This window comes from Chelonoidis abingdonii, chromosome 4 (assembly GCF_003597395.2).
Source record: "Chelonoidis abingdonii isolate Lonesome George chromosome 4, CheloAbing_2.0, whole genome shotgun sequence".
Lineage (NCBI taxonomy): Eukaryota > Metazoa > Chordata > Testudines > Testudinidae > Chelonoidis > Chelonoidis abingdonii.
In genome coordinates, this window is record NC_133772.1 from 22,208,994 (window position 1) to 22,235,897 (window position 26,904).

The 26,904-nt window shown below is 52.7% G+C and overlaps 1 protein-coding gene across 1 annotated transcript; it reads right to left on the reverse strand.

Moving 5' to 3' along the window:
* Positions 1 to 3,803: 3,803 nt before the first annotated feature.
* STRIP1 (striatin interacting protein 1) lies at positions 3,804 to 25,157 on the reverse strand. The gene is made up of 21 exons (XM_032795600.2): positions 24,999 to 25,157; positions 23,322 to 23,391; positions 20,845 to 20,919; positions 19,313 to 19,447; positions 17,417 to 17,537; positions 16,151 to 16,219; positions 14,911 to 15,017; positions 14,132 to 14,259; positions 11,967 to 12,149; positions 11,527 to 11,744; positions 11,001 to 11,066; positions 10,720 to 10,783; positions 10,139 to 10,210; positions 9,556 to 9,630; positions 8,993 to 9,090; positions 7,928 to 8,054; positions 7,700 to 7,800; positions 6,948 to 7,014; positions 6,392 to 6,496; positions 5,931 to 6,135; positions 3,804 to 5,134 (listed from the first exon to the last, which is right to left on the reverse strand). Exons 1-21 carry the CDS (start codon positions 25,125 to 25,127, stop codon positions 4,887 to 4,889), a joined length of 2,463 nt encoding a protein of 820 aa, XP_032651491.1. The 5' UTR covers positions 25,128 to 25,157; the 3' UTR covers positions 3,804 to 4,886.
* Between the last annotated feature and the right edge of the window lie 1,747 nt (positions 25,158 to 26,904).

A 26,904-nucleotide genomic window follows, 5' to 3' on the forward strand; every position in this document is an offset into this window, starting at 1 on the left:
TATGGGCAGAGCAGGAGGGAGCAGTCCTGGAACAGAAGCGGAGGAGCTGCAGGTTATGAATGAGGAGCATCCACAGAGCAGTGTGAGACGCCCGGCACTGGGCCTGCCACTTGGGACAGAGGGGCGCTGGCAGAGCTGTGTGCATGTAGCTCAGAACTGGACTGAGGGAGACCTGTGGGTCAGGATTGAGGGAAGAACCTAATCACAGAAGCCTTATCCTAGGCACGACTGTCTCCAGCTCTTCTGAGCCCTGAACTCCACAAGAAAAACAGGTGCATGGCTGCAGTATGCATGCAGCCAGCCACTCCTGGAATCCAGCCCCAGAACTCCCAGCCCACAGAGAAACCTCCCAAACTAACCCCCACGCTGACCCAGCTGTGCTGGAGGGCAAGGAGCTCATGCCAGCCTGGTTTAGCCTTGCTTTTAACACAGTCACCAGCTGGAGATTTAAGGGCTTGTTTTACTAACCCCTCTCTCACCTGCTAAGGGGACAGAGTGCATCCCTGCTCCTACCAGAGCCAGCCCACCGATTTATTGCGGACAGCCGTTGCCAAGGCCTGGCCATGCCCCTCTGCTCTGCCAGCCTGTGCCATTGTGGTGGGCTGGGGGTGGGGATAGAGAGCAGGGGAGCTAGATAGAATCATAGAATATCAGGGTTGGAAGGGATCTCAGTAGGTCATCTAGTCCCACCTCATGCTCAAAGCAGGACCAAACCCCAGATTTTTACCCCAGTTCCCTAAATGGCCCCCTCAAGGATTGAACTCACAACTCTGGGTTTAGCAGGCCAATGCTCATCTCACTGTATATCTAATTCACTTAGCACTCATGCGTCTACAGCTGGGCTTTCTGTCTAGCTGTGCCAAAGATGGTTGCCTGGGGTCATGGTTCCCTGCTGTCTCTGCTTCCCCCCTTTGTAATATGGGGATAATGTTTGAGGGCTGCTGGGGGAGGGGCTTTGGCTCGAAGGCCTAGTAGCAGGGCTGAGGGGTAGGTCAAAGAGCATATGCCACAAAAAGGCATAGTGGGAGGTTACCAAACAGCACTGTATGGGATGGGGCACACTGGCATGCACGAGGGGACTAGCACCATCTGCACAGATAGGAAGGGCTAGCAGGATAGAGCGCTGGGCTGGGTGCAGGAGTCAGAGTCATAGAGTTCAAGGCCCAAAGTGACGACGAGCTCATTCCTGTACATCACAGGCCACCAGCACCCACACACTGCCCCACCAACCAGCCAGAGACCGTTTCCCAGCCTGCAGGTGAGCAGATGGCTGCATCACAGGGACAGAAGAGGGACCAAGATGCACTAGTGGTCCAGGCGCCTGCAACGGCAAGGAATTGAGTGAGCCTGATCCAGATGATCTCAGCAAGTGACCCACACCCCACACTGCAGAGAAAGGCGAAAAACTCCACAGTCCCTGCCCTTCTGACCTGGGGGGAAATTCCTTCCCAAGTCCACACCCAGCGATTGGCTAGACCCTGAGCCTGTGAACGAGAACCAGCCAGCCAAGCACCTGGGAGCCCTGGCCCACCCCACCCAACGTCCCCTCTCCAGCGGTGTCCATCTCTGCTGCTTCTGAGGAAGGATTAAAAAAAGCCTTTCCACACTGCATATGGGTTGGGGGGGGGGGGAATTCCCTTCCTGACCACCTGCTGGTGGCCAGCTGAAACCCTGAACCACGAGATCTCCTGTTCCTAGGAGATTTGGGTTCAAACTTTAACCATGGCTGGGGGACTTTGGGCAAGTCCCTTCATCTTTCTGTTCCCATCTGTCAAGGACAGGAACCCCACTCTTTGTCTGTACAATCAGCTGCTTAGGGCACGGGCCGACTCTTTACACATGTATGTACATCACTTAGCACAGTGGGGCTCTGCTCTCAGGAGGTGCCGCTGTACCACATGGGCTGTGCAGGCTGCACATGGGTGGAGCTGTGGGGTATGCAGTGATTTCTCCGGCCAGGGGATGTAGAAGACACCCAACATGGTCCATCATGCAGTGCACAGAGGCTACCCTCCCTGCTCTAAAACAGGAGCCCCCTGCATTCAGAGGGCAGCGACCCTACCTTTCCACACCCATTTCACCCTCCTCTCAAAAGGGCTCTGGCTAGACGACAAAGCAGCACAAGCCGGGCTGTGAAACTGATTCTCTCTGTTTCACCAATAGCAAAATATTCTGGAAGCCTGTGCTGGCTGCCACGTCCCCAGCCGCTGCTTGAGCCAGAAGTGATGCCTCCTCGCACGTCCCCCAGCCGCAGCAGCTTCTGCAGAGACAGCAGGAGCAGGAATGGCTGGTCCGCACCAGCAGCCATACGCTGGAAGATCCAGGACAGGTAGTGGGACTGCAGCAGAGGGGCTCTGAAGAGAGCCTGGTTCAGCCTATAACGTCAACTTCAAAGCACTAGCAGCCACATTCACTAGCACCGCGGACTCCCCCCTCCGATCTTTTTAATCCCTGCTGGCTCTAGCCTGCCTCAGTCGTGGGGGTGGTACAGGAAGAAGGCCAAGGAGCCAGAGGCAGGCAATTGGCAGCCCCGCCAGCCCCCCGGCACTGACAACGGAAGGGACAGCAGGATATGAGTTCCACGCCATGAACTGCTGGCTACAGACGTAACAGGGAACTTGCGTCAATGGCACAGGCTGTGCAGCAACAGCAGCACCCGACCACAAGGGGAGCCAGCCCGGGTGTCCTGAGAAGACGGGACAGTGCCCCGCAGTCTCGTCATTCTCATGCCTCATGCCCACAAACAGCCCCTACAAGGCTTCCCCTGCTTCCCTTAGGAGGCCCCTCCACAGGCCTGTAGGTTTCATGAGCAAGCAGATTTCCCACAGCTGCTTCCCACATTGTCTGTTGTGCGTGATCGACTGGTTGGAGTGAGAGTCACACGTAGCGGTTAGTACAGCAGCTGGGAGCCAGGAATAAGAGCCCAGGGTCAGAGCTGGATGAGGCAAAGCGGGAGCAGGGCTGGGAACAAGGCCACCCAGAAATTCTCTCAGCCGTGGGTAAATGCTTTGAGCAGCCACCAAACAGCTGCTGGGTTTAAGAGCTGGTCTGCTGGCTCTTGCCACCAATCAGGCAGCCTACTGCAGGCCAGCGGTCATCACATTGCCCAGGGCTGGCTCTGCTACAGGCTCTGACCTGTGACATTAGCTAAGCACCTTTGAGACACCAGCCCACTGGCCACCTCACCCTCCTCATCACTGGGTACATGTAGTGCCCAGCTATGTCCCTTGCCTCTCTCATCTGTCAATCTCTGCAGCCCCCGATCACCTGTGGTGTTCTGGTCGGAACTACCATTTTATCCAGCCATGGACACAGCAAGACAGGGCACATCCCACCAGAGCTGTGTAGAGAGGGATCAATAACTCACCCCCAACTATTGTGAGCTGAATCTTCTAATGCCTGCCCTTGTCCCCACCTCACCCGCTCTGCTAGCACCCGGCACAGGGACCAGCTGTATGAACAGACCCGGGGCGAGCCGAGTACACTGGAAACCCTGCCTGGCCCACGGTCATTGGCCAGGGAGAAAAACCTTGTGTGTCTAAGGGCTAAGTACAGAGCAGCCACAGCTACAAGCTAGGAAGGAGCAGGTTGCGGGCACAGCTACTGAGACAGGCTGGCCCACAGAGCCTTGGGCTCAAGGCCTGATGGAAGAAGGGGAGACTAGGGTGACCTCAAGAGCAGAAAAGGCCCAACTGGGGAAGCTGTAAGGGCCTGCTGGATATCAGCAAGGAGCAGCTGCTGGATATCGACAGGGAGCAGCTGCTCCACAGGATGGAGGAGCCCCATACCTAGCTCAAGCCAAGTCCAAGCGCGACAGATTGTTTAATGCAAAGTCACAAAGACATTAAAAACCTGGCATTTGGAGTTACGCAGGAGGAATGGTTACAGGGCTATTTATAGATATGTACAGCTCCCCTGCGCCACCCAGCGGGGCAAGGCAGGACAGCAACCCAGCTCCAAATAAAGGTCCCTTCTCCACTTCCACCATGTCCCCTGCATCCTCGCATCAGCCACCTTGCTTGCTAGGGGTCTTTTCTGCTATGCCCAGCCCTGGCCTTGGCAAGAGCACAGGCAGCTGCTACCCTACTCCACCAACCTCCTGCACACACTAGGTGGCAGTACCAAGCCTGCTGCTCCCCACACCCTCTTCCTGAGCCCCTCTCTATGCCCCCCACACCTCTGCCTTACCCGAGGCTGCCCTCCCTGCCTCTGGCCAGGGAAGGAGGGTAGGAAAAGGCAGGTGGCTAGAGTGATGCCATGCCCCTGGGTGAGTCATCCTCCGTGGGGACTGAACCCGGGACTTCCAGTTCTAAAAGCAGCAGCCTCTGCAGCCTGAATGGAGACCCCAGGTGAGTTGGCCAAAGCTGTAGCAGGCTCAACCACCACTAGAGGGGGACAGAGCACCACACTCAGTGAGCAGGAGTGACTGGTTTGGGACCAGAACCGGCAGCCACATCCAACCCCCGGCACTGAGGCAGAGCATAGAGCCCTGCCTGAGCCAAGCAACGGGGTCAAGGACCTTGCTTGGGATTGGACTCTAGTGTCTTGGGGATAATGGAGGGGATCTGTCCTCCCCGCAGACACCTCACTGAAGAGTGTGGAAGCCAAGTGACCCAGCAACCCAGTCGGCACAAGCTTCACCAGGAACTGCAGTGGCTGTCGGGTCCCCGCAAACACCCGTGACTGGTGCTGCTGTGTCCTTGAGCACGTGGGATGAAGCCAGGCTGCCATCTGGAGAAGAAGGGAGGAACAGCTGTTCCAGGCAGCATAAGCCACACCTGGAACATGCCTTTAGGGAAGAGGAGCTCGGCCACTCTTGGCACCACCCCTTTGGCATGTTAGCCCCAGCTCCGAGTCTCTGCAGGGCCCCCTACTGTCACACTACGTTATTGCAGCAGTTCTTCCCAAGAGATAGGTCTGGAGAAGACTTCCCTTTCTAGCCACAGATCATAGTTCATCTGGAAATCCTCTGGCAGCTCCACCCTCTGGCCCAGCACGCTCTGTAAACAGTTATCCACGGGCAGGAAGTCAGGGTTGCTGTGCGCCCGGTCGTAGCGCCGGGAGTTGAAGCGCTCGATGCTGGCTCGCAGGGCACACTCCTCCGCTTGGAAGTCCCAGGGGCGCGCATCCAGATCTAGGGCAGAGGCGGGAGGACATTAGGCCCATATAGCTTGGGGAAGGTGGTCTCCTGGTCATACCTTACCTACGCTCTCCTTCCTTGGACAGGCAGCTGTCCCTGCCCAGGAGTGTTAAAGAGGAAAAGCCCCTTTGATTAGGAGCCCCACGACCAGGGCTCCTAATGCCCAGGCTTCAGGGCTTGAGCCGTCACCAGTGGGAGTCAGGGAGGGCACTGGGCAGTCAGGTGCTTTATGGCTTTTGCCAAGAGACGGGATACTAGGCTAACTGCATCACTGAGCTGCTCGGATATAGCAGTTGGGATGCCACCTCCCATAATGGGAGGTTGGTACAGCTGCCCTGGGGAGCGAGTTCCTACAGCTGCCAGTTCCTGATAGCAGATGGATATAAACGGGAGCAGCATAACCACAGCTGCTAGTTCGAATGCTGCTGCCCATGTCTTTAGGGTGGAGATGAAGCCTGCAGTGCTCCATCTTCACCCACCCATACCATTCTGCCAGCATGCAGTGCTTCATCTTTGTCCAAGCAGCTGCCCTCATCTGTAATAAGGAGGGATGGCCTCCTGGAGACTACAGGTCCCAGCATGCAATACTTCGCCTCCATCTGGTATATTAAAGACCTGTTACGTTTTATGCCAATTAGCGACGCCCTTTGGGCTCCTGGCCAGGTGCCAGCCTGGTCTGCTATTGGGCAAAGTGAGCGGATGCCCCCTGGGATAAGCACTCCCATGGGGCTCAACCCAACCCCGATGAAGCAGGCACGTGAGAGGCCAAGGGCAGGGGGTGGGGTGGTACCATTTCCATAGGCCCAGTCATCGTTGAGCCGGTGCCGCACTTTCTGGTAGATCGCAGACATGGTCTTCATGTTGCTTTTCCTCCACTGCCGCCCCAGGTACTTGGTCTGTACCTTGAGCAGCTTCAGGACATAGAGCTGCATCATGGCTTGCTTCACCTTCAGGGCTCGTTTCAGGATGGGAGCCGACTTGAACACCACCAGCATCTAGGAGGCACACCGGTCACACCGCGCCATGGGGCACCCGCTCCCTCGGCACTCGCAGTGCGTAATGCTGTGCCAGGCACATGTACACCGAGCCCATCCACACCCCTCCCTGGCACCAGGACAAGGGCTGGATCAAAGACTCAGCCCACACTCCACACACGGAGATTTTTAGGGCCATATAGAGCCTTACACAGCCCCCACCCACCCCCAGATCTCTGCACTTCATGATCCCCATGCCCAATGGGCTCCTACTCACCATGGTCCTGGAGTGTTTCCACTTTGTCAGCTTGTTCAGTATCCTCAGGAGGTTTATACAGGAGAACAGGTTCCGCCAGCAAAACTGATTGTTATCCCCAGCTTCCTGCAGGAAGATGAGAGCCGGGTGGGAGGGTGAGCAGCCGGCTTGGGGTACGCCGCACAGGGATGGGCAGGGCTGCCTGGGGGAGGAGGCTCATGCTATACAGGGCCAACTTGAAGGCCAGGAGTCCCTTCCCACCCAGCCCTTCCCTATCGCTATCTGGAGCTCAGTCACATGTGCAACGAGCTGATTTCCGGAAAGCCTGGGCTGTCATAGCAAGGCACAGAGCCCAGCACTGCCCCAGCCCTCTGAGCAGCAGCAACCTGCCCTGGGGTAAGAGTGGGTCTGCTGGGTGTTTACAGGCTTGCTCCCACCTGCTAGGCCTCCCAGTGCTGCAGAGAGCTCGCCTCATTTTCCCCTGCAGCCCCCCTCTGCTCTGGCCCCAGCAGGGAAAGGACACGACAGCAGGAGGGAGGTGGGCAGTGTGCAGGGCACTGCGGAGGGCTGAGCTCACCAGACTCTCTGCCGTCAGCTCTGGGAGTTCGTGCACCACGCAGTAAGGGTAATCCAAGACCGAGATGCTGGAAGGAGAAGAGAGGGCCTCAGCCTCTCCTGTTTGCCAAGGCACAGCCCCAGCCTTGTGTGGGGAGATCTCTGTGGAGTCCCCTGCACCCCCCGGGGCAGCTTCCTGAAGGATCCCATGCTGGGGATAGCTGACAATGTCCATTTACTGAGAATGAGCCCCGCTGCCTGGGCCACAACCGAAGGGGGATGTTGCTGGGGATTCAGGCAGCGTGGAAGGAGCCTGACGGGAAAGATTCGAGAACAGCTCCCTTCCTACGGGCCCCACAGCAGGAGCGGCACTTGGGGAGGGGGAGCAGGCGCTGGGTACTCCACTGTGGGTGCAGTGTTGGGGGCCCTCAAGGCACCCCACAACACACTCAGTACCTCACACTGGGCCAGTGACGGGGGGGCGCCCACCAGGTACCTCATGCAGGGCCAGTGACCAGAGGGGGGGCCCCCACCAGATACCCCGTGACACGGTTAGTGATGTGAGGGACCCCATCAGGCACCCCAAAAGGTGCTTGGGTACCTCACTGCAGGGCCAGGGATGGGAGCCCTCAAGGTACCCCACAACCCACTTGAGTAACTTGTTGCAGAATTAGTGATGGTAGGGGCACCCCATTGTGCAGTGATCCCACCCCATGGCAGATGCAGGGTCAGCGACAGGCCTGGTGGTTCAGCAAACCCTGGGCCCCCCATCACCTGTTCTTGGCAGTGATGTAGGACATGATGTTCTGATTGAAGAATTTCAGGATGAGTGGGATGCAGTTGGCAAATACCAGGTGCTGGGCCATGTACTCAAACTAAGAGCAAAGATAAGGGAGCCAGGTAAGCAAGCAGATCTCAGCGCCCCCCTGTGCTGCATGCTCCCCTAGTGAGCTGCACCTGTGTGCGGGGGGGTGGGGAGGGTGAGTCCCCGCCCAGGTTTACCTGATAAACGTGATTCAGCTTGAAGTGTTTGAGCAGCAGCAGCAGCACAGCAGAAATGGCCTTGACGATGATCTCTTTGTGCCGGTTCACATCCACGCCCAGCTTCATGCTCTGCAGCACCGTGGTCCTGGAGGACAAAGCCCCAATCTCAGCCCCCTGTCTCAGGGCAGGGGTAACCAATCCACAGAAGAGGGGATGGCCAGAGACAGCCAGGCCACAACCCTACCAAGGGAGTACAGCCCATGGCCTCTTGCCCCTTCTCTCCCTCTCCATAGCCATCACCTCCCTGAGCCCTGAAGGCCTTTCCTGCATCTCCAAACTCTCATGCTACCTTTAATTAACAAATAAGGTTTCCAGGATACATTTCACCCCAAAGATCCCAAGATGGCCAGTCAACAAACTGATCCCTGTGCCTAGTTTGTAGCCACTCCATCCCACCGCTGAAATGCGACCATCTCTGGGGTGGACAGCAGCAGCAGCTAACAGAACATGGGAATATTCCACAACAGTTCAGGGGAGGCCAAATCCCGTATCGGATTGAAACCACAATTTAGCCTGACACACCAATTGGAATTAGGCCAGGACGCTGGGTTAACACGCCCTGGAATCTGTACCAAGCTCGACATCTCAGCAGAAAGAGATTACCTCTGCTAGCAGTGCCCCCATCGCTCGCTGCAAGTCCTGACTCAGAGAGAGGGCGCCTCCTACAGTCACCAGCGCTGCTACCTACACAATCTTGGGTGTGAGCCAAAGATCTTCCCTCCAAGTGAGGGTCAGGCCTAATCCTGCTTAGCATGAGATCTGACAGAATCCAGGGAGTCTAGCTTCAGACCATGTCCTAGCTCAGAGTTCAGACTTGCTCTCAGCACAGGAAACTGAGTCACCTGCCGCAGTCTGGGTGCTGGCTAAAACTCCCCAGCTCCAGCATAAGCAGCCAGGCCTTAAAGCGCTGCCATGCAAAGCCAGGAGGGGCCTTCTACCTACCAGAAACCTAGTCACCCTGTTCTCTCACCCCCCATTCACCCTGCCATGGGCTTCTCCAGGCCATCAGAGAAGGACACTCACGGCATCTCCTCTGGCAAGACGTCTGCAAGGATGTTAATGGAATCCGTCTTGGCTTTGGAGGTGGGGGCTGCGGCCAGCAGGATCTTCAGCAAGGCAATCTGTGGAGGGCATCCGAGACCTGGGTGAGGGCAGGAAGGGCCTCCGAGGGCAGAGAACAGGGCTGCGGGCGCAGACGCCGAGGAGCTTAACAGCCCTCAATTCAGTACGCGGTGGGGAAAGGCGAGGGGATGCCACCAGGCATGTGCCAATGAGCAAAGAGGGGGCACATACCAACGTGCAGTGGTGGGTGGAAGTCATGTGACTGGGGACATACTCACAAGCAGGGGCAATCAGGCACTTATTAGGAGATAGGTCTGAAGCAGCAGGGAGTACAATCAAGCACACGCCAGCGGACAGGGAAAGGAATGATCTGGTATGACTTGCCACATACCAGTGGAAAGGAGCTGAGATCATGAGATCAGGCCCACCCCAGTGTAAGTTTGGAGAGGAGAGTCCAGCTGTACTGGTCAAGCAGCGGGAGTGGGAAGGGACGGCATAGGATCTGTAGTGTGGCCACAACTCACCATGTACTGGGGCAGGCTGGGAAGGAGGCCCTGGTACAGGGTTTCCGTAGGAACTTGCTCCACTTCCTCTTCCCCCTAGTAAGGAGATAAGAGAACCACACTCTGAGAACATCTCCAGCCCTCAGAAGGTGGCCAATTTGGATTGGGATGCAGGGGCCTGCCTGGTTCCTGGCTTTGCAGAACCAGACACGAGCACAATGCAGCCTCCCAGGACACGGGCACAGCCCTCCCCTCCCGCAAGGGACAGCCTAGCGGTTACACAGCAGGCTGCCACACAGGGACCAGAGCTCGTGAGGGGGGAGGAACCTCCCCCCACAGGTTACCCTTGAGCAAACCTCTCTGGCTAACTGAATGCACACAGTGACAGGCTCCTGCATGCAGTCACCTCCTCAGGGGATACAGGATTGGCAGGGTCCCTGAGGACAGGCACCTACCCAAGGAAACCCCAATCAACAACTTTACAGGCCCCACAGCCAGCTCCCTGGCTGCCTCCTCTTCGCACTCCCCAAAGAGTCACTTTACAGATCTGCCTCCCTGCACCGGGCGGACTCTTCAGAGAGGGGATCACCCTTGTGGCACTCACCCCGGAGAGCGGGGAGCGCAGGTACTCCTCTTCCATCTGAACCTGAACCTCCGCAATCGATGTGTACTTGTGCTGCGCAGAGACAGAGCAGGGGAGGTCAATGCCACCAGCCAGCAGTGCAGGGGGATTCCCCCCGTCCCTTCGCTGACAGCGCAAACGTCACCAGCTGCAGCCCGCCCAGAGGGAAAGCCACAGACAGGCTTGTGAAGGCAGGTGCCTGTAACATTTTCCACCTGACTGTTATGTTGTTTGCTTCCTGCTCACAAGGGGTTAATTCCAACAGGAAAGCGAATGGACTTTTGTGGGAACCCTCCTCTGATCACCACTCAGAGGGTGGCCATCACACCAGGGGAAGGGGCTGACCTAGTTCGGGAGACCTAGGACAGAAAAGGGAACTTTGCAGGGGAGAAGAGGGCAGCCCTGGGAGAACAGGCGAGAGGGCAGGCTGGACACCTTGCACGGGGACAGGTTGCACAGTCTGGGAGGGTGAAAGGTACAGCTGGCCCTCACCTGGTGGGAGAGGTTAGAGGCACCCCCCAACACAAGCAGCGTTGAGGGGAGACCGTGAGGAGGGCACTCACCAGTTTCAGGGTTCGGATGCTCTCGTGGATCGGTCTGGGCAGCCCCACCACCGTGTTCGTGTCACTAGAGAGAGGAAAAAGCCAGACTGACACAGAGGCTGAAAACGCCCCCTCCTCCTGGTCAGAAAGGAGAGGATCCATTTCTCCTAGAGGGCGGAGAGCAGCCAGGAGGGGGGCTTGCCCATCTGCTGTCACCTTGCCAGCGTGTCAGCACGTGAGGCCAAAATGGGATGACCCACAAACTGGCTCTGCCCAGCCCTCAGAGCTCTGCTTTAACTCACCTCCCCAGCGTGTAACCGATGAACTTGCTGCGGCTGGATTCCAGGAACATCTCGATGTCCTTCTCTCTGCGGGAAGGAGGAGACCACTTACCATGCAGTCAGGCCCACGCCTTCTACCACTGGAGAGCGCCCGTGTAATTACCATCAGGAAGAATGAATCAGCCCAACAGAGCTCTCCTGGGTCAACTGAGATTCAGAGAGAGAGGAGAGCTCCCGCCTCCACTCCAAAGTCCCACCCCAGGAGGGTCCCCACCCTCTAGGTGAGCTCCAGTGTGGAACACGATAACTCATCGTTGCTCCAAGACAATGCCACCACCCTGGAGGCTCATAACACTGTGGTGGTTCATCTTGATAGCCCCACTGCTGAACAGTTTCTAGAGGGTCCCATCTTTATCCATTGGGGGAGCGGAAACCAGTCTCACACTTTAACCATCACCACTCAGCGTTCATTAGACAAGCCAATGGCAGAACGCTGCCAGGAACCTGGCATGAGGTCATTCCTAGTGGTCCGGAGGAGACAACTCACCTGACCTTGGGAGCCCAGGGCAGCCCCTTTGGGCAGGTGAGTCGGTCAGTTGGAGGGTGCTGGATAGGTGGAGGCATCACCTCATCTCGTTCCAGGGGGAATGTCTCCCCCTCAAGGCTGTTGTCATCGTCATTCTCCTCCTCTTCCTCACGGGAGTCGTCAGCTTTGTAAGGGTCCCGCTCATTGAAGGCATCGAGGTTGTCTTGCTTAATCAGAGCCTGGAACCAAGGGAGAAGGTGGCTGAGTAGGGAGGAGGTGAACGTCAGATCAACATGGGCAGACAGTAACTCTGGGGCGCAAGTCACCCCAAGATCACACCTGACTCCCCAGCATGTATAGAGCAAGAAGCTAGCTGCCCTGTGTTACCCTGATTAATTTCACTATCCCCATGACGGCGTTCCCTCCGCGCCCCCCGAATCTTTGCCCAGACTCAGCCTCACCTTGTGTTCCCGCCGGCCCCGTTTCTGCTGTTGTTCAATCAGGTCGGAGGCCGACGCCGGCGGGGACGCAGCCCTCATGTTGCGGATCACTTTGATGCTGTCCTCTGGAAGCGGCGGGAGGCCCAGTATCTCCCGTTTCTCAGCCTTCATGGCTTGCAGCTCCTCAAAGCCTCCCAGAGTGCACTGCAACAGACCCCCCCAAAGACACCCGGGATCGTGATTGAGAGGCGACCGCATGGACAAGCACTCACTGGACACACAGTGTACGGGGTTCACTCACTCATCAGAGCTCCAAGCACCACACACCATCTGACAGAAAGTCCACGTGAACAGATCCCCGAGACAGAGTTCTGTCCATAAACCTTACGTATGGGGTCTGTTATTTAGAGTCTATCTATGTCAGACACTGGACTGCTCAGTCTGAAGACAGCCGAAAAGCCAATGGTCAAGAAAGGCACCGTTGGCGTTTTAGCTACAGGACATCACAGATCTAGCGAAGTGAAGGGCGTACTTTCATTTGGTCAAGAGGTCATTCAGGAAAGAGGGGTATGGTCCAGAGGTGGGAGCACAAAGCTGGTCACCAGAAGCTCTAATCCCACTTCTCCCACCATCTCCCCTCTATGACCCTGAGCATCCAAAACTCTTGGCACCGCAGGCCTCCCATATTAAACAGGGTGATAGCACTGGTGAGAGGCCTCACCACAGAGTGAGAGGATCTCTATGAAGCACTCTGACTGTGAAAAGCGCAATGGGATACTGCCCCAGGGTCCTACCATCTACCTCCTCTGAAGGAATGGAGGATCTGCTACAGGAACCCCGCAGTATTCAGCACAAGGGCAGCTGGGAGTTAAAGGCTCCAGGAAGTCAGCATAACCCTTGTTATTCAGACATGGAAGGTGCTTTCAGCTTTGACAGCTGGCAATGTGTTTAGCAACACAGGGAGGGGGAAATTTAATAGAAAATCGACCCTGTCAATAGCTCCTTGTAAACAGATTGTGAAATTTCACTGGCTCCAAGCCACAACCTGCACTGGGGACTGTCTACATTACAGACTGACACCGTGCTGATCTCACATACTGTTTGTGTCTAGCCAGTTATCAAACAGTTCCTCACTGCCAGGATGGTACAGGGCCATGACCCTGACCTTGAGCAGAGCTGTCACACACTTGTTCCAATGGTTAATTACTCTCACCGTTAAAAATGTATGCCTTATTTTCGTCTGAATTTGTCTAGCTTCAATTTCCAGTCATTGGATCCTAGTAGACCTTTCTCTGGTAGATCAAATACTCCAATATTAAATCTTTGTTCCCCAGGTTCTTACGGACTGTCAAAGTCACCAATTAACCTTCTCTTTGTTAAGCTAAATAGATTCAGTTCCTTGAGTCTCTGACTAGGAGGCAGGTTTTCTAATCCTTTCATCATTCTTGTGGTTCTTCTCTGCACCCTCTGCAATTTAGCCACATCTTGACTGAATGGTGGGTGCCAGAACTGGACACAGTATATCAGCAGCAGTCGCATCAGTGTCAAATACCCAGATCCCAGAGATCACAAAGAGAGGTCAAATAACCTCTCCGCTCCCACTGGAGATTCCTATTTATGCACCAGTGCTCATGTTTAGATCACTGTCCATCACAACCGCCAGTCTCTCTCAGGGTTGCTGCTTCTTGGGACAGAGTCCCTCATCCTGTCAATATAACCTGTGTTCTTTGTTTCTAGAGGAATACAGTTACATTTAGCTGTATTTAAATGCATCTTGTTTGCTTACGCCCAGCTGACCAAGCGATCTCGATTGCTCAGAATCAGGTGACCTGTTCTCTTCATTCTTGACCACTCCCTTAATTTGTGAGTCACTTGCAAACTATCAGCGATGATTTTCTGTTTCTTTCCAGGTCATGGCTAAAAGTGTAAAATAGTGAAGGGCCAGAAGTGATCCCTGCAGAAGCCCACTGGAAACACACCCGCTCCACGACAGTTCCCTGTTTACAATTACTCAGCTGTGTCTCAGGGTGAATACAGCGAGTTCAGCAGAGGACAAGACAGTCAGTGCCCCTATCACTTGCTTCCAGCCAGGTCGGCCCCAGATTAGATGCCAAGGAAAGAATCACTTGGATGACGGCTTTAGAAAACTTGTTCCAACTCTCCCGCTCACACCAGGGTATTCTTACCAGCACAGTTTTCCAGAGCAGCAGAAGCACCTTCTTCATAGGGAAGTGTGGGGCGTGGCCGCTGCAGAATTTGGTCACCATTCCGAAGAGCATAACGGAAAATGGCTCGTTGTTATACAGCGGGGCCCCTGGAAGCAAACACACCGATGACAGCCATGCATGCCTAAGGAGCCACCTACCCTCCCATCACCACCTCCCGGGATCTCAGGGCAGAGCTCCAGCATGTTCCTAACCTCACCATCCCATCTCCTACCTGCTCACCTCCACCCTCATCCTCTTGCCAGCCAGCTCCTCTCCTTCCTTCTGAAGCCCAGGACCTACCCGTATTTGCTTACAAATAACTGTGATGTTAGGCAAGAATGGCCCCCAAGGCCAGATTCCACAGCAGAGATACAGCACAAGCAATGGGAATGCTGGCTCTGCCCCCTCCGATGCGGCTTAGCCCTGCCCCAGAGGAATCCTCCACTAACAGCAAAAGGATCCTGTCTCCATGGCCCATTCAGGCTTTGGCTGATTTGCCAAGACAGACAAGAGGAGCGCTGGGAATGGATTCTGGAGAGTGGGCCTATGTTGCCTGGGAATTGGAATGGGACCCAGTAATTCACTCCACACAGGCCACTGAACTGCTGTAAGGGGAGGACTGCTGGTCACTACCAAATGGGCCAGATTCGAACCACTACAGAAATTCCAGGCCCCGGCTCATCACCTTGCAGAGAACACTGCTGTAACCTACCCACCCCACCATTACACACTCGGGACATCCCAAGGGAGACTCCTACCTAGCTCTGCTCGGAAAGTCTGCCTCATCGTCTTCCACTCAACCTTGTCTCCCTCAGCCTCCTGCCAGACGGTCTCTACGATCAGGTACATGATGTTCAGCAACACCCTGCAAACCGCAGAGAGTCAGACAGGACCATGGGATGACCGAGAGGGGAGCAGGTCTCAGAGGAGCTGCCTATGACCTGCTGGCTCCAACACCACTTAGAAAGGCAGTCATGTTCTGCTCCCATTTGTCCACTCCTGCACGAGGAACAGATCAGACTCAATGGGACTAGAGCTAGATATCGGAATTGAGGGTAAGAAACTTCTGGAGGAGTGTTACCCAACTGGCAGGTCATGGCCTCCAGGGGCGGAGGGAAATCACGAGATGTTGAACATTTTATTACAATCCAAAGCAAAGAAACTTTCTTCCCCTCCCCACTCAGGGTCTTTCAAGGTCATGGAGTTTATGGCCAGAAGGGTCCCCTAGATGATCAATCTGACCAACTGTATATTACAGGCCACTGAACATCCCCTAGTCAACCCCGCACCAAGCCAACAACAAGAATTAGACCAAAGCATTACAGCCCTCAGAAGATGAAACTATTGTGTGCCACAGGCAGAGAACAGGTCAAGGATTCCCTCTCTGGTAACATGCAAACTAACCAATTATCTAGGCTCTGCATCGGCATCATTGATACACTTTTTATTCTTAGTAAATAAAAGAGAATCGTGAAAATTTCTAACTTCAGATAAGGGGTCACCAACCTGAAAAGGCTGAGAGTGTGTGCTCCACTTCTCACCCCTTGGCCCCCCATCTTTTGACCCAGTAGAAGTAATTCACTATGTACACGGATTAGGAGACAATCAGACCCTGTATGGCAAACCCTACTGGTCCATCAGTCCAGTATCCAGCCTCCAGGAGCAGCCTGTACTTGATCCTGCAGAGATGCTAATGAGCTGAGCACATCTACAGTGCTTTTCAAGCCCGGAGCTCAACACACTTTAACAAAGGTGGGTGTCATTAGACCCATTTTATAGGCGGGGTAAATGAGGCACAAAGAGACCATAGTGAGTTAACACTCTGGAAATGGCGACCGATCTCCTGATTTCTAGCCCTCTCTGCTGGACCGCACTGCCTCTCAAAGGAAGGAAACAAATCCCATTATGCACCTGCCAAAGCTCCTTTCTGAACCCCCAGGCATTCAGCTTAGACCCTGAAGCCTAACATTCAGCAGCCTCTCCCCATCATTTACTTACCTCAGATCCGTGCTGTCGGCCAGGGAGATGGCGGGCTTCCTCACGGCACTGCTGCAGGCGGCACTGTTACTGCAGGAGGAAAGAGACTCAGACCCCTCAGATCAGGCTGCCCACCTCTCCCTCTGGGAAAACGCAGCTTGGATGGCTTAACGCCACCATAAACAACCAATTAAAGTACACAGGAGAGCTGATCACTGCCACTGGGATCTGGCACGACTAGAATCTACTGATGCTAAACACTGGAAGCCTCCTAATCAATCCAGCAACACAGGGAGCAAGCGCAGAGCCCCTCATGTCTGAGGAAGTTAGCCCCAGTTAATCAGAGGCCCAGAGAAAGGATACGACTCTCTCCTAGAGGAAACTAAATCACATTCAGTATTTGCTGCAGCAGCGATTCTTAAACATCTCACTAAACCTTCCCCCCACCCCCACAACTTAGCCTCGTTTCTCAGATGGGAAAACAGACACAGCAATGCAGTGATTTGCCCTAGGCCTCAAAGGGAGTCAGCGCCAGAGCCAGGATTGGCATTCAGGACTTCCTGGCTCCCAGGCCTACCCTCGGAAACCCCTCCCTCAAGTGCAAAGGTCTCCGCTCTGGAGCCCACTGCCGATGTGAAAGGGCTTCATCCTTAGTGGATTCTCCCCCCAGGCGCCCATCAACAATGCACTAGCAATCTACGCTCAGGGCTGACCTAAAGCTGCGCCACGTCTAACACGCTCACTGGCTAAATGGACTAATCCCCAGGAAGAACCACTCTCTCTAGAATGGGTGTCTGACCATGTGTATACCTCTCTGCCCCATTTCCCATTGCAGAATAAAAGTGTTCTGGACAGCACACAGGAGATCTCCAGTTCAAATCCAGCCCAGCTGCCACCAATTAACCACTGGTTGGGGGGGTGGAGTGGGGGGGAATTCAGCTCCTAGTAGCCAAAATCCATCCCCACAGTCAGCAGCCTGAATACAGAGACCAAGGACTGACCTAGAGGCAGTATCTCCAGGACTCATGTGAAGCACTCTGAAACTTGCAAAAATTATTACTGCCTACATGGCACCTGATCCTTGGAGACAGAGCTCAATCCGACCCCCCCTGAAGTCAACAGGAGCCTTCCCGCTGACTCCAACAGAAACTGGATTGGGAGCAGAGAGCTGCTGGGAAGTGAGCATCTTTCACAAACTGGAAAAAGATCCAGGAGGAGCAATTCATGCACAGGTTATCAAAACTCTTCGGGCACAGCTTTTCATATCCCCAGCCCCATGGTACTCACTCAATCTCCATGTTCAGAAGCTCCACCAAAGCATTGAAGGTACCAACTTCTAGTAGCAAGAAAATGTTATATCGCATCCAGGCTTGAACTTCAGCCTCGGCGCTGCACTCTCCGAAGGTGCCTGTAATAACGTTATTACTGGATCACCTTTCCATCAAGAATCTCAGTGCACTTCACAGACATCCAAGCAAGCCTCAGAGAGCCCACGGGAATCCGATCCACAGATTACAGACAGGAAGACAGGCATGGAGAAGGGGAGGGGTTTGCTCCAAGTCTCAGGGAAAAAATGAAATTAGTGGCTGAGCTGGGCAAAGAATCCAGATCACCCAACTCCCGTTCTGGTGCCCCATCTACTGGGTTAGACGTTGGACAAAAGTATTTAAGAGAAATATTTTTCAGTTAAAATGATCCATTTGGATTTAAAGATTTCCCCTGAAGCATTTGCAACCCAAACTTTGCCACACTGAGCTAGTGCAGGAGAACCCGGGGCCAGATTTTGGCCCAGGCCCCAGCCCATACGCGCTGATCTGATATAGGGACTGTAAAATGGACAACTGCCAGAGGGAGAATTCCCCTCGCTGTGGCAGCTCTGTATGGCTCAGGTGCATGGCCCCATGCTGTCCACAGCACAGCGGACAGGCCTGGGGGTAGGAGAGGGAGTGGAGACAGTGCTCAGCACCACAGCCATTCTGACCTATGGAGCATTCCACTGGCAGACAAAGCGAGGCTGCTGCAAGCCTGAGCTGCTCTTAATTTGACTGGGGCCACAGCAGCCCTCAGTGCAGTACTGCATTGGCCGCGTAGCAGGGTGGTCCCCCACTCCTGCTCTGAAGGGGTTAAAGCCAGCCCTGGGAGAGGGTTGAGGCTGGGAAGGAAAGCCTGGGCCGATTGGGGAAAGTAGGATCAGCTGTGGCCAAGCCCCAGTCAGACCCAGCTGGCCCCTATAAGAGGCAGTGAGCCAGGAGCCCAGGCAGAGTCTCTCTCTGTTTGTAGAGGGAGATGGGCCTGGCTGCAGGGAGCTAGACACAGGGTACCTGAGTGGAGCAGGGCTGGGGAGGCAGAGGAGCTGGGGAGCTCCAGCCTGGAAAGCCCCAGGCTGTGGTCTAGCATTGGGCTAACAGGGACTGGGGGTTGCAGAGGGCAGCCCAGGGTAGGCCAAGGCAGCAGGTCCAAACCCTCCTTGCCAGTGACGAGTAGGCTGATACTGCAGTCTGCCCCAGGGTGTGGGGCTAGATGATGACTGGCAGTAGCCTTATACTGAGGCGAGGTGGGAATAGTGGGTGAGGGTTCCCCGGGGAGGGGAGACCTTGATGCTAAAAGGGGTTACTGCCAGGGGGCAGTGCCCCAGATAAAAGGGCACCGGGGTCCTGGGAGGGACACAGGGGCCAACGGCAAGTGGATCACCGGCCTGCAGAGGAGGTCCGGGAGTGGAGCTGGGAGAGCTAATTCCTTGAGAGACCAGCAGGAGGTGCCACAGGGGTGAGTCCGCTCGTCTACAGGTGGTTTAAACAACATTACTATTATTATTATTATTATTAGAGGCTCTTTTGGAGATTGCAGCTCTGCAGCTTAAATCAACCTTCGCCCCAGACCTTCCAGGGCCACCCCTTATGCTTCAGAATCGAGCCCCTAAGCAGGAACCCAACTAGAAATAAAGGTGAAAATGACTCATTAATTCGCTGCCCAAGCCGAGCAAAATGCACAACAGGTAAGATGGCAGCAATCGTAACAAGTTAATTCCGATCTAACGGCTGCAGGTGTGACCACAGACATGAGGGAAGCTAGTATTAAACAGATGGTTTCTAACCTGGGTGCTCCTTTAATAAAGATTCTACACAGAAAAGTTAATAGGGATTTCGGAACAGGACCAATTCTTCTGCCCACATTGGAACATACCTTGTGCAACGTAGAGGATGGCTCGGGCCACCTTGAGCCTCTTCTCCCTGGCAGTGACCTCTAGCCCATCGAGGAGCCGCATGGCATGGGTACGATGCTGGCTGTTGTCCAGCTCGGTCCATTTTTTATCCAGCACTGAAAAGCCAAACAGCTAGTTTTGTGAGAGGTTGCTCCTCACAGCTGGAAGGGGATGTATATTTCTTCCCTCTCCAAAAGCCATGAAACTATGAAGCAGTTACAGCTGCAATTCTCTCATTGGATGTAAAAAAAAAAAGAGAAGAAAATTCAGAGCATTCAGCATAAAGAGAGAGACAGACTGTCAATTTGGATGGGGCACTCATCACAGCCATGGGACAAAGCATAGGTATGTCTGACCATCAAGGGGCCAGGCAGAGGGAACTCTAAAGCAGAGGTGAGCAAACTATGGCACAGGCCACATCTGGCCTGCTGGACCCTCCTGCCTGGCCCCTGAGCTCCCGGCCCCACCCCTGCAGCCTCAGCTCCACCAGCACAATGCTCTGGGCAGTGCAGCTGTAGCACTGCCAGCCACCAGAACCATGGTAAGGAGGCAGGGAGCAGGGGAGGTTGGATAGAGGGCAGAGGAGTTCGGAGTGGTGGTCAGGTGGCAGGGGTGTGGCTAGGGGGCAGGCCAGTCAGGGGGCAGGGAACAGGGTGGTTGAATTGGGGCAGAGGTCCCAGGGGAGTTGGGGGGTGGAGGGCAGTCAGGGGCTGGAGTTCCGGGGGCAGTCTGGGGACAGGGAGAAGGTGGTTGTATGGGGTAGGGATCCCAGGGGGGCAGTCAGGAATGAGAGGAGGGGTTGGATTGGGCAGCAGAGGGCAGGCAGGGGTTCCGAGGGTGGTCAGGGCACAAGGGAGGGGTGGATGGGGCAGGGGTCCCATCAGAGAACAGGTAGGGTTGGATGGGGCAGGGGTCCCAGGGGTGAGAAGCAGGGGTTGGATAGGGGGTGGGGGCCAGGCCATGCCTGGCTGTTTGGGGGGCACAGCCTCCCCTAACCGGCCCGCCATACAATTTCAGAAACCCGATGTGGCCCTCAGGCCAAAAAGTTTGCCTGGCTCTGGTCTAAAGCCTTCTAGTACAGAACAGAATTAATCAGACTCATCTGTTTGAATCCATATCAGCAGTGATCAGAAGTCAGTATAGACAACAACCTTCATAAAATGAGATGGTTGTTCTTAATGGAGACTTCTACATCTTACAGCACAGCCACAGTCGGCACCAATTAACCACTTAGCACATTTTGATAGCTTAAGCACGGATTAGGCCACAGACAGGAGCCTACTCTTTCCCCTCCAGCTCACAGGTGAGGCATATTAGAAGGTGTCTGTGAACACTGACAACATTTGTCAGCAAACACTAGCTAAGGTAAACAAGGAATCAATGTACGTGTCTGGTTCCTTCCTTCTGACACAGGGATAGCAGCACATCAATACTTCTGTCTCCTATTGTCTATGTTCTACAGGTGACATCATCGCCACAGTACGATGTGGGAGGGAGAAGACAGTTCTCTTACCATGGACCCTAAAATCCTCCTCAAAGCATTTTCGATTCAGCTGGAACTCCGGACCCTCTGTGTAGCTGTACAGTTCTGCCAAGAGAGCATCACTGGTGTCTGATGGTTGTCAATTTCATTTCTGCATCCAACCAGAAAACACCTCCCAAAAACTAACCAGTTCTCAGCTGTGAAACTAAGGAGCACGGACATCACTTCAGTCATATCACACTTAATGTTTATTGGGCTCTGTGATCATTAGAATCTGTATGGTTTGGCTTGTTACCTGGAAATTGCTGCTATGGGTTTTTGTTACTTATACTAATTATATTAATTTTTTTAAAAAGATTTCTCATCACTGAAGTTTTCTACATGTAGGGCCCTTTGTTTTCAGTTTTTATTTTATTTATTTTTTTCCAGGCAATTTATCAGTGTTTATTACCACAGCAACCAAAACAGGTGAAAAATCAGTGCAAAAAATGTTAGTAATTTTCCTGGGTAAATATTGGGGTTTATTTTGGCGGACAGAAAAGACTATTCAGTAGATCACCATTTGCAGTGCTTAGACTCAACTTCATCCTTTTTTCCCGTTTGGTTTTTTTTTTTTAAACTTTCAAATACTTCCTTGTGTTCGGAAACGTATTCGGATACAGATTTTCTTTTTCTTCCTACTTTAGCGTGCCAAATCTTTAAACCGCTGTCTGCTAACAGCTTGAAATGTGTAACTGATGGGCGTGAGATTCACCAGTAGGTTCAGATAGGCACGCACTTAAGAGTTTTTGTGCCTGCCCGCCTGTTTGTGTGAAGCTTCTAGACTAACACAGTCTTACTTCCACAGGCAGCTTTGCATATACACACACAGACTAATGTATTATCATAATACATATCTCATGCAATGTATTGTATTTTCCTAATAAAACAAGTTATTTATATATTTGAAAGTAGGGTGAAAATCAGAAAAAAAAAATAACACTTTTTGTAAAACCTGGAAATTGTTTCAATAAAAATCAGTTTAAACTGAAAATGAATGGGCTTATATATGCTCAAAACATGCTCAGAACAATGTTTTACATAAATGAAATTCAACAGAAATTATTATTGGTATTTAAAATATTATTTCCAGTGAAAAGAGTTTTCTGGATGTAAGTTTCTCAAGTATTTGGGATCCAAAGACTACATCCACTAGCACAGGGGTCAGCAACCTTTCAGAAGTGGCATGTCGAGTCTTCATTCATTCACTCTAATTTAAGGTTTCGCGTGCCAGTAATACATTTGAACATTTTTAGAAGGTCTCTTTCTATAAGTCTATAACAGTGGTTCCCAAACTTTAACAACCCGTGAACCCCTTTCACTAAAATGTCAAATCTTGCGAACCTCCTCCTAAAAATGAATATATCCAGGGATTTTCTCCTTTACCTGAGTATAAATTATAAAAGCGGTGTTCTTGGAAATATAAAATTTGTTTTGATGACATGCTTATTACATACTATTTATTATTTATCATTACAGTATTTTATTACATTATGAAAAAGGCAACACTGTTCCAAGATCTCACTTTCGTAGCTTGTATCACTTTCAATAAGCCTGTTATAAGACAAGGCTGCTATGTTTCATCAAGGAGTATCAGATGTGAAACCAGCATGAAGATATTTAAGAAGCCAACTTAAAGAGTTCCTCCTACACAAGCATTCAGGTCTCGAGCAGGCCAGGCAAACAAACAAAGCTTAAACTTGTTCTTTTTCATAATTTTAAAAACTATACTAGCTGCCTATTTAATTTTAAGAACAGCAAAAAATATCCAAACTCCCTTTCCATTTCTTAGAAGGAGTCTTGAAGTTTAAATCTCCTCAGTGTGATAGATATACTTGCTTTGATCTGCTTAGCTCTTGGAAGTCCAGGGGCTCGTGCCGTGCTGCCCGGGATCTGGGTCCCTAGGGACAGCTCTGTCCGCCATTAGGGGATTCTTCCCCTGAGAACCCCCTGTAACATTTTGCAAACCCTCAGGGTTCACAAACCCCAGTTTGGGAACCACTGGTCTATAATATATAACTAAGCCATTGTTGTATATAAAGTAACTAAGGTTTTTAAAATGTTTAAGAAGCGTCCTTTAAAATTAAATTAAAATGCAGAGCCCCCCGGACCAGTGGGCAGGAACCAGGCAATGCAAGTGCCATTGAAAATCAGTTCGCGTGCCGCCTTCGGCACATGCCACAGGTTGCCTACCCCTGCACTAGCATGAGAACTGAAAGCTGAAACTGACAAGGAAGTCAAATGAAATTGACTAGCCTGGTTGTCCAATATGGGAAATACAAAAAAGAAAAGCAGGGTATATGGCAAAAATAATGATTAGTTAATTAAAGCTAATAGGATTTTAACAAAATGTTATTAAACTAAAAACAATCATATGAAAAATATATTATTTTTGAGTTGATCGTGTTCTTTTACGGATCAGTGAGCAAAAAACAAGTTAATTTAACCATTAGGTTTAATTTCCTTACCCGACAGCTCTGCAGACCATCTATCTGTGTCTGCATATTCAAACTCCAAGTCCGGGGATTCAGAATAGCCCTGATGCCAGAAGGAAAACAGTTTTAATCAGTCACTATTCAGTAAAATAAATTCAGTCTCCATAACTTTCAAAATTCATCCTGTTGCAAGTTCAGTACAGTGTTTTCAATCTAACATATGAAATTTACCAGCACATCAACAGTATCAAGGTAACCTACCAAAGTGCCTTCTGTATTTTGAATGGGTGTAATAGTCAACACTTCTTATTCCTACCTGACTGTGTAATGTTGCTCTGTGCTGTTGAAAAATCATGTTCCATTGAGTTGCATTTCAATGGTGGGTTACCCCTGTTTGTATACAGCCTATAAAGCACTCTGAGATCCTTTGAAGTGAAAGGCACTATGTAAAATCTTGTATATCCACATGCTTATTTAATCCTAAAATTGGAGCAGGCTAGTCTGGACCAGGGAGCTCTCAGATTTAGTCAATTTAGAATAAATGTGAACCACTCTGAAAGTCTGGGATGCTACCCCAGTCCAAATCCTCATCCTTGCCTTTAGGCACTAACAGAATACAAAAAATAACTAAGTAAATAAATAAATACAGAGAGTAGAGGCAATATTACTGAGGCTGGAAAATGATCAAGACTGCAGTAAGATGCAGTAGCTTTAAAAGAAAGCAATGTAAGTCATCAATATGTTCCCTTGGCTAAACTTTACATGAATATTGTGCCAATCGCTAGCAGAGGACAGGATGCATATTCACCTTTGGAAAAACAACGAGGAGTCCAGTGGCACCATAAAAGCTAACAGATTTCTTTGGGCATAAGCTTTCGTGGGTAAAAAAACAACACCACTTCTTCAGATTCACCTTTGGGACTGGGATCAAATGAAACCGCAACATCCATTTACTCATTTTAAGGCAGGGGGTCTGAACCCATTTATCACTGTGGGCCGCCTATGCAGCTCTCTCTATTGTTATGTGGGCCACATCCACACCATAGACATACTACCTGTATGGCCCTGAGCATGCCCCACAGGGCACAGCTATGCACTGGTTGGGCTGCAAGTGGCTGGGGAGCTGAGAATCACTGCTTTAAGGAGTTACTCTGACGGGGGCTCAACCTCCCAGGTATGGACTGTGTCACCTTTTGAGTCTGGCATCACTCCCCCCACACAGGGAGGTCAGTCCCCCGAAATCTGGGTCTGGGACCGCTCTGGATGCCCTCTCCCCCAACCAAACATAGCAGTGGCTCCGAGGTGCGGGCCAACACTGAGCACCCTACTCCTCTTAGAAACCCGCCCGCAGGCCTGGCGCCCAGACGCCCCACCGATGGGCGCTGGGCCTGTATATCTATGGCCAGGCCCGCTGAGAGGCGGGGCTCTAGGCAGGTACCGACCACCCCACACAGGATCCAGGCTGGCGCTGGCCCCAGGCCCAGACACCCACTACCAAGGCCCAGGGGAGGGGGTTGGACCCGGTACTGAGACCCTCCTCTGGGGGTGAGCCAGACCCACTTATACCCAGAAGGGGGAGGGGTCTTCTGCATTTGGAGCCGGTACCCAACCGCCCCGCCCACAGTGACCGGGGGGGGGCAGCTCCACTCGGAACCGAACCGACTCCCCCCCCCACGGCGGACCGGGGAGGGAGCAGGGCCGCGCGCTCACCTCGGAGTCCTTGCGCTGGTTGCGGTTGAACTCGCGGCCCTTCCCCGTCGGCAGCAGGCCGCCCCGCTGCTTGTTGTTCACGATCAGCGGCCCCGGCCCCCCGCAGCCACCGACGCCGCCCGGCTCCATCTTCGCACGCCCCGCCTTCCTGCCCGGCCGCGCCGCAATCTCGCGAGAAGTGGGTGCGGCAGGGCAGCCATGTCTGGTGTGGCATTCAGCTAGAAGTGGCGGACGTTCTGGTCGCCTGAGACAGCCATGTTAGGAGTGGCAGGAGCTGTGTGCTGGGCGGGGGCTTGGCCTTACAGGGTCTTGCCATAAGGCCCGGCTGGGGTTAGAGCTACCGTGGCATCAGCATGCAGCACAGCCAAGCCAACCTGCCCCTGCAAAAGTCACAAATGACAGAATCAGAAACTATCATGGTTGGAAGAGATCTTAGGTGGTCATCTAGTCCCACCCCCTGCTCAAAGCAGGACCAATCCCCAGCTAAATCATCCCAGCCAGGGCTTTGTCACCACCTCCCTAGGTAACCCATTCCAGTACTTCACCACCCTCCTAGTGAAAAAGTTTTTATTATGAAAAAGTTTTTCATAATATCCAATCTAAACCTCCCCCACTGCAACTTGAGACCATTACTCCTTGTTCTGGCATCTGCCACCCCTGAGAACATCTTAGATCCATCCTCTCTGGAACCCCCTTTCAGGTAGTTGAAAGCAGCTATCAAATCCCCCTCATTCTTCTCTTCTGCAGACTAAACAATCCCAGGTCCCTCAATCTCTCCTCATAAGTCATGTGCTCCAGCCCCCTGATCATTTTTGTTGCCCTTCACTGGACTCTCCAATTTTTCCACCTCTTTCTTGTAGTGTGGGGTCCAAAACTGGACACACTACTCCAGATGAGGCCTCACCAGTGTTGAATAGAAGGGAATGATCACGTCCCTCGATCTGCTAGTAATGCCCCTACATATACAGCCCAAAATGCCATTAGCCTTCTTGGCAACAAGGGCACACTGTCAACTCATATCCAGCTTCTCATCCACTGTAACCCCTGGGTCCTTTTCTGCAGAACTGCTACCTACCTATTCGGTCCCCAGCCTGTAGCAATGCATGGGATTCTTCCATCCTAAGTGCAGGACTGCACTTGTCCTTGTTGAACCTCATCCCATTTCTTTTGGCCCAATCCTCTAATTTGTCTAGGTCCCTCTGTATCCTATCCCTACCCTCCAGCATATCTACCATTCCTTCAAGTTTAGTGTCATCTGCAAACTTGGTGAGGGTGCAGTCCACGCCATCCTCCAGATTAATTAAGATATTGAACAAAACTGGCCCCAGGACCGACCCTTGGGGCACTCCACTTGATACCGGCTGCCAACTAGACATGGAGCCATTGATTACTACTCATTGAACCCGATAATCTAGCCAGGTTTCTATCCACCTTATAGTTCAAATCAACCCAGGACTCTCAGCACGAGGAGGGAGTGTGGCTTCGTGATCAGAGGGAGAGCAGGAGTCCCACAGGGGAGAGGTCACTACACCTCAGCGTACTTCTGGCTCAGGTGCCCTCCTACATCAGGCAGGAGGCACACGCCACTCGATCTTCATAAACAGAGCTGTACCAATCCCGCACTTCCGTGCGCTACATCACAGCCTTCTGTGTGTCTCAACAAGCAGAAGGGAATGTATGTCCTGCCCTCGCTTCCCCACTGCTGCCCTTGTAAGGAACATAGTGCAGCCTCGAGCCAATTACTGGATAAACATCACAACCTCCAACCAGGCCAGGCCCAGCATCCTACTTCTCGAGCTCCAAAAATGACACATTAAAGAAAATCTCCCTTAGCTGGTGGGAGTAATACATCCTTTATCCTCTGGTTTGGCCACCCACCTACTCAGTCCTACTGCCAGCTAGTATC

Bases quoted from the DNA above. Each gene is read 5' to 3' on its own strand.
- STRIP1 (XM_032795600.2), bottom strand. From the start codon at position 25,127: ATGGAGCCGGGCGGCGTCGGTGGCTGCGGGGGGCCGGGGCCGCTGATC. The intron at 9,631-10,138 runs GTGAGTGCCACA...TCTCCTTACTAG, and splicing joins TGCGCTCCCCGCTCTCCGGG to GGGGAAGAGGAAGTGGAGCA. The intron at 8,055-8,992 runs GTGAGTGTCCTT...TTTGTCCTCCAG, and splicing joins GTCTTGCCAGAGGAGATGCC to GACCACGGTGCTGCAGAGCA.